Source organism: Apus apus, chromosome 3 (assembly GCF_020740795.1).
Source record: "Apus apus isolate bApuApu2 chromosome 3, bApuApu2.pri.cur, whole genome shotgun sequence".
In the NCBI taxonomy this organism is placed as follows: domain Eukaryota; kingdom Metazoa; phylum Chordata; class Aves; order Apodiformes; family Apodidae; genus Apus; species Apus apus.
The window spans coordinates 54,222,013-54,229,688 of record NC_067284.1 but is presented as its reverse complement, the minus strand read 5'-3'; the positions used below and the strand labels follow the sequence as shown (position 1 = coordinate 54,229,688).

Here is a 7,676-nt window from a genome sequence, read left to right as displayed (position 1 = left end):
AATAAATTTTAGAACAGCATAGTTTCATTGAGAAAAACATTTTCTACAGAGTTCCAACTGCGAGATTTTTATATTGTACCATCATTAAATAAGGTGGGACACCATGTGAATTTCATTGCACTAGAAGAAATGCAAAGCATCTTTTTAATATAAAGATATACAGAGCATTCTAGACAACTACAGCTGTGTTACAGCTATGTGTTCTTTTGGATTTGGTCCAAAGAAACCTGAGTCTGTTTCCAGAGAGAATGAAAAAACATTGCACAGACAGCTGATCACTTGTTTCTTGCTGAAGGACACTGAAAAGATCACTCCCTGCAGCTCACTCTGAGTCTAGTTTCCCCGACTATCAATAGTGTCCTTTCTTGGACTCCAGTCTTAAGTATTCACCTCACAGTCGTCACGCTGCTTAGAAGAAAGTCGGTCTGTTGTCAGAGCCCAGTGACTGCTCCCAGCAGATTATCACCTCTTCTGCTCCCAAATTTCAGCCATGTTTAGGTCTAAGTTGTTAAGGCCTTTCAGAGCTTGAAGGTTTCCAGTGTAAAAAGCTACATCTGAAGTAACCAGTCTGCAGTGAAAAATACAACAAGGTTAGTACCTGAACCTATCCCACCCACCTGGAGTAGTCAGATAAACAGCCAGGGTTTGTTTATGATTTGACCACACAATTGCAATAATGCTTGATGAAATACTATTTGGATTAGATGTTTTAAGTATCAGTTCAAAACTTACTGCTACAGACATGGTTCATTTTACAGCAGAGGTTGTACGTAGTATGATTACTGCTAGGTGTAAAACTTTACAGGGAAGGGAGCTCAAGGAACCGGAGTTCAGAAAACTCAACAGGAATTGGGCATTAAAACTTCTGTCCTTCTTGCTGTAATCCCAGTCTTACCTAGACTTAAAACCCCTGATTCCGTTGCAACTCACAATATTAATTATTGCAACATTAGGTTCTGTATTCTGGAAGCTTCATGTAAAAGCTACCAAACAGTACTCTTGTTTGTAACAGTTTATACAGATATAAAATCCCTCACACAGTGTTGAAACATATCAAGGGATGAGAGAAACATCATCATGGTGTTTCCAGTTAGGAAGCAGCAAGATGGAGGCACAAAAGTTGTATTTTCATAGTAAAAAATTAACCAGAATCCACAGACCTGGATATTCACTATAGCTGTTGTGAAAGAAACAGAGTTGGGGCTGCAGCTGAGACACCCTTCTGGCAGTAAGGGTGATGGTGCTGGGAGATACACCATCAAAACGTTACCATGAACACCTGCCTCTATTTACACCATCCAACCGTAAGCATCAAACAAAACCAAAAGAGCAGGAAGAGCACAGCACACTGCCAGGACTTGAAACCACGGTGGGAAACACTCCTGAACACACTGGGTGCTCATGTTCAGCTGGGGCTGCTGCAGCCTCACTGCTCTTCAGTAGGCCTGCTGGCTTGCAAACACCTTAGGAAGGACCAAAGGCAAGTGGATTTTCTCTTGTGAATGCACCACAAGTACAGCAAAGTATCTCAGATAAACTCTTTTCACAGAGTATGAGGATGAACTAAGAAGCTTGAGCAGGAAGAATAAATTGGACAGGAATAACACTCTCCTTCATTGAAACATTAATTAACTTCAATCTCAGGCTTCTTCAACCCTAGGCAATGCTTTCTTACACGTGTGTAGGCCTGCTGAATTTTACTACACTGCAAATAAACACCTCCAGGTCATTAGGAACAATTATAAAACCTGTTGTTTCAGGGAACAATCCAAGTTACAATAGGATTCAGCCCTGCAAGAGGCTGCACGCTTTCCTAGGAAGTGTGTGATGCCAGCCACACCTTCTCAGGAGATGTACCACTGACCTGTTTGATGATGGAAGGTTGGGCTGGGGCAGAAAAGGGGAAAAACTCTGGGAGTGTAATCTCTTTCAGATCTAGTTCTGCTGTAAAAACATTTTCTGTACAGAAGCTGCCCATTGCACAGATGAAATGCCACTTTTTTCCTATTTTTACTTTGCTAACGCCATGACTCATCAGCCCTGTTTCAAAACTGCTTCATGAATCATGCAATTCTTGCAAATTAAACTGTGGCTACTGCTGTCACACGAAAGGAGAAAAAGCAATCCACAAACTGAGGAAACCTACAGCAGGTTTCCTGTAGGACAATGCTCAACTCCCGTTCTATTACCCAGCTGACTACATTCCTAATTATTATGGAAAGGCAGAGGTCATGTCCTTTACTGCAAGAAAGCTCCAAATGGGACATGCTAAAACAGAGCGTGGCTGCATTCTGCAATCACAACTTACTTCCAGGAGGCAAAGCCTGCTTATTTGTATTTGAATTAAGCAGTAAAGGAAGTGCCTGAACATACCCATTCAGAGGTCCTCCATCATTGACTACGTTTAGGTGGGCCAGCTGCCTCTTCAGGTGAAGTTTGTAGCTTGCATTAATTCGTAAAAACAACATCTAGGAGAAATCACAGAACCAGAATAAGGAACCATCCCCTTGCATCACTGCCTACAGAGACAAAATACACTGCAAACACCTGAAATCACTAAACTTCGGTTTTGTTTTAGCAATTCAGGTGATTTTTCCCTTCTGCCAGTCGTTCAACCTCCTAATCTTTCTGGCCACATAAAATACGTAACATACAGGACAGCATACACCCTCACTTATTTGTTACATGTTGCACTTAGAGGACACGTTCCTTGGAGCATTCATTTTTCTTCCTCGTTATCTGAAGCATCTAGCATCTTGTATTAAGGCTAGAAGAAAACAAATCTCTTTCCTGTGTATAACCACCTGAAGTCTTTTTTTCCAAGAGAAAGCATGAAAGAAAGTATGACATGACCATTTAACTTAATGCAAAACTACAACTTAGTGAATTCAGTAGCTGGGTAAGTCCTTCCTGTCCCTAGATTTGCATCTATGCAATAGCAATATCTGTATTGATGATTTGGATGAGGGGGATCGAGCACACCCTCAATAAGTTTGCAGAGGACACTAAACTGGGTGGGAGTGTTTATCTGCTTAAAGACAAGGAGGCTCTGCAGAGGGATCTGGACAGGCTTGACCAATGGGCCAAGGCCAATTGTATGAGTTTCAATAAGGCCAAACGTTGGGTCCTGCACTTGGGCCACAACAACCTCTGGAAGTGCTACAGGCTTGGGGAGGTGTGGCTGGAGTGACCAGCAGAGAGAGACCTGGGGGTGCTCATTGACAGCCAGGTGAACATGAGCCAGCAGTGTGCCCAGGTGGCCAAGAAGGCCAACAACATCCTGGCCTGCATCAGGAATAGCATGGCCAGCAGGACCAAGGAGGTGATCCTGCCCCTCTACTCGTCCTTTGTGAGGCTGCACCTTGAGCACTGTGTGCAGTTCTGGGCACTGCAATATAGGAAGGACATGGAGGTGCTGGAGAGGGTGCAGAGAAGGGCAACTGGGCTGATTAGGGGTCTGGAGAACAGGTCTTCTGAGGAGAGGCTGAAGGAGCTGGGCCTGTTCAGCCTGGAGAAGAGGAGGCTGAGGAGAGACCTCATTGCTCTCTACAACTACCTGAGAGGCGGTTGTGGTGAGGTGGGTGTTGGCCTCTTCTCCCTAGTAACTAGTGATAGGACAAGAGGAAATGGGGTCAAGTTGTGCCAAGGGAGGTTCAGATTGGATATTAGGAAGAATTTCTTCACAGAAAGAGTGGTGAGGCATTTGAACAGGCTGCCCAGGGAGGTGGGGAGGTACCATCCCCGGAGGTGTTAAAAAAACGGGTAGACGTGATGGTTGGACTTGACGATCTTGAAGGTCTTTTCCAACTTTGATGACTCTATGATTCTATGATAATAGCTGCAGGAAAACACTCAAAAAGCACATCTGGTACAATTTGGCTGCATAACATATTTAGAGACCTTTAGAAGGCACTAAGTTTGAGCAGCATTACAGAAGAATTCCCTAAAAGGGCTGTACTTGAGCCCCAAAGTGTTGCATTTGTGTAGTATTTCAGCATTAATTCCTGAATTGAAGATTCACGTCTCTAGACATTAAAATTCAGCTCAAAATGCTGGAATCAGACGGTTCTTTTTGCATCTCATCATTCTTCCTGCACATCCAAACACTTCAGTTCAGACTGAGCTGTCTGCGTGACTGCTGCCTACCCCTCTAATGTGTGGGTTTGCAAGGACTCAGAAAAGACTTTTTCCCCCCCATAGATAAAGCACAAGTCTCTCTTGTTACCGAGTTCATGTGCATTTGCAAGGGAGGTGTTACAGGAATCTCAAAAATAACATTCACCTGAGTTTGCTCCTCAGGAAGGAGATCATATATAGCTTCATGCATCTTTGCCATTTGCTTGCAGATATTCCTGAAGCATGCTGAAGGAACAGGAGCTTTCACTTCATACTGCAAATGAAAACACAACCAGTTGTTTCTTCCTACCACTTTAAAACAGCTTATATATGAGTGTTTCCAACAGCCATCTGAAGTCCTGCATTTCTAATGATGTCAGGAATCAAGATTCATTTCACATATCACAAATTAAAATGGTTGCTGGGCATCATCTGATTCAGCCAAGGACTCACATCATACAATCTTTTAGCACGTCCTGCTTTATAAGCAAAGAGTAACATTCAAAGCAGTGTGAAACAGGAGGATTTCCCAACTTCCTCTGTTCATCTTTGTTAGTTTGAATTGCTTCTCTTTGCTCATTTTTTGTTGGTTTCCATTCCATGAATTACGGATGCAGAGAAAATAATCACTGTGCCAGCTACGCAGATGCGTGCCATGTGGGCTGCTAGCTGGTCCTCTCAGATTTGCATGAGTCAACGACAGACAAGCAGTTCTACATCTGATTAATAAGCCCCTCAAGTACTTCAGGAGAGAAAACCACTTCCCTAAGATCACACACATCCAAATTTCTTAAGAAACAAGGAAAGGAAAGCTTAAAGAAATTGTAAGTCCTGAAAACTCAATATTGACCATAAAAAAACCCACAACACAAAACCACTGCAGAAATACCTTGGAAAACAAAGTAGAAAATGTCCCTTCTCCCTGTGGCCGAGATCCAAGAAACAAAACACTGGAAACCACCAGGTGGCAAGAAATTTGCTAAAAAGGGAACAAAATTCTTATGTCCCCACCCTGGATAGGGATGATCTGAACGTGATTTCAGAAGAACTTTGAAAAACTGTCCCAGGAACAGTGAAGCCAGCTCTTCAGTTCTTGGTGGAGAGGCTGTGCCAGCACAGGCCTGGGTTAAATACTGGAAGGTCCCCTTCGGTAGGGTGATACTTCCCCACAGAGCCTTGCACAATGCAGTGGAAGAGCTGAATCATTATAACTAAATTATTTACAAACACACTGGAGGAGAAGCTCTCTCTTATGCTAGCCTGAACTGCAAAAGACGACCAAGGTTGCCTGAGTGTGACAGAAAAAAAGAAATAGGTAGTTTTGAGAAAGTCTTTGAGTAAAAGCCAAACCAATGACCTAATTTTGACAGCAGCAGCAGAAAAATAGTGCTTACTGCTCCGGGAGCCGTGCTCCTTGCGTGGGACAACTGCATAGCATCCAGGATTGTGCCTCAAGACATGAAAATTGGGAAACAAATGATTTATAATTTACCAGTATGCTGTAAGGACAAAGGCAAATGGCAAATGGCAGCAAATGGCATGATGGGGGAAAAGCAGCAGCACCAGGGAGAAACATGAGCGTCAGCCCTCCAAGGTGCCATTTTTATCTCTAGCTAAGGTCAGTGTGTAATGCCATGGGGGATCAGACAAAAATCTACTACTCTTCTGTCCAAACAGTCACAAGACAGAAAGCTCCAAGAGAGCTAAGAACTCATATCAGGTTTTTTTCCACAAACTTTTATAGCTTTTAAAAAAAACCTACTTTTTCACTTAGTAAATATCCCTGCTCCTGGTTTACCTCCTTGCCAAAGTTAATAGACAGATGCTGTGAACTGTCTGTGCTGCTGTGAAACACCCTGCTGAGCATGTGGCCTCACCACCGTGGCACTGTGTGAAGACAGCTCCTGTTCTAAGGAGCTCCCAGAGGGATGCAAAGCCTGGAAATGCAAAACTAACTTGTCCATACTACCCAAGAGCCAGGTCAATGTCCCTTCTGTTGGACCAAACCATTTGTCTCCTACAGTGCAGGTTTCTAGACCATGCAATGTTTGTTTTTGAAGCACGCTGGACACACATTGCTATGAAATGCACACGCAGATGCACACGCTTTAAAGCAGGTGACCACATCATCCACAAAGCACTGAAATATTTAGACTTTCACAAAAACATATATAAAAAAAGAACACACTGATATGGTTGCACTGACATGCCTATTTGCAAATTTCCTGGTTTTATGTTCTTCACAGCCTTTAGTGCCAAGATTTCATTATTTCATAAACAAGATGACCCAAATTATCAGGTATGTTAGGAACGGAGGCAAATCAACACATGGTCTCTTTTTCTCCTGTACTCTGTGGGTTGCACTCACATGAGCCAGGCACTCTCACTCGAGCCTTTAAGAGCTCTAAAAGACAGGAATATTCTCAGTGCCAGGTCACAAATGGAGAATGGGCTGTAAAGATGGAAGGACAGTAAGGGATGGATACTTACTAACCACCATCAGGAAGATCAACTGCATTACTGTTTTGTTGTGGTCTAACTTGTACCAATAATCTAAATTCTTGCATTTGTCTTTTATTTTCAAGAGATAAAAGTTAAGGGACCAAAAAGCATGTTACTTTATAGAACAGGTATTTTCATGTAGGGCAAGAAACTGAAAAAACAGCAGACCACTATTTGGATCTTTAGAAAAGGACATACACATGTTTTAAAAAGTATAAACACAATAGGGGGCAAGGAAGCCTTGTTCAAAAGCTTTGGGTTTTTTCTCCATAAGTTTAGGGAACACTATTTGAAAGCCCAAAGAAACAGATGAAAAGAAAAAGCACAACATAAAATAAACAATTTAAAAATAGAAGCAGCAAGGAAGACAGAAATTATGCCTGTTACAGCTGCCTCACTGCATCCCCCCAATCAGCCTGTCCCCAGCTTGTGCTCCACCAGGAAGACGCTGTGTCTCACACGTGCTCCTACTAGGAAGAGGCTGGCCCAGGCTAATCAACTGATCTGTCACTAAAGAAATAATTTATTTCTCTTATCAAACAGCTTGGTTTTTTGTTTGTTTGTTTGGGGGTTTTTTTGTTTGTTTGATTGGGTTTTTTTAAAGAGCATAAGATCCAAAGCAAAACACTAAGCTTTAAAAGCTCATGTATTTTATCTGTCAGATCTGTGGGCCCAGGAGGTCCCATTTTGGATGAGCCTCTGTTGGTCTATTCCACCTTGAGGGGACTCAGAGTGAGTGGATCCAGCCAAGAACCAATCTGCTCCACTGACAAGTGTTCAAAACCCAAAAAACCCTAGGAGCACTTCCTTGGACAGTTATTAATGCTGCTACACAGCAGGAACTGCTAAGCACAGACCTCTAGGCTCCCAGACCTACAGACAAACAGCCAGGCTGGTTCTTCCCTTCCAAGAAATCTTCCTCCTCAGAAGTTTTTTGCTGTCTTATCAGCTGCAAGAAATTACACCCCACCCACTTCCAAAGAAGCACCATTGGGAAAAGCAGGAAATGGGAACCAGCTCAGCCTGACTGCAGACAAGCGCTGTCAGTGGATTAAACT

The 7,676-nt window shown here is 42.9% G+C and overlaps 1 protein-coding gene across 2 annotated transcripts in view; it reads right to left on the bottom strand.

The window, feature by feature from the left end:
- Window positions 1-113: 113 nt before the first annotated feature.
- VPS54 (VPS54 subunit of GARP complex) overlaps window positions 114-7,676 on the bottom strand; it is a 52,309-nt gene continuing 44,746 nt past the window's right edge. For both annotated transcript variants that reach the window (XM_051615789.1, XM_051615791.1), the window contains 3 exons: window positions 4,283-4,390; window positions 2,374-2,468; window positions 114-568 (listed from right to left, as the gene is read on the bottom strand). In XM_051615789.1, the coding sequence (XP_051471749.1) occupies window positions 463-568; window positions 2,374-2,468; window positions 4,283-4,390 (309 nt within the window). In that variant the 3' untranslated portion in view covers window positions 114-462. The remainder of the gene's footprint in view (window positions 569-2,373; window positions 2,469-4,282; window positions 4,391-7,676) is intronic.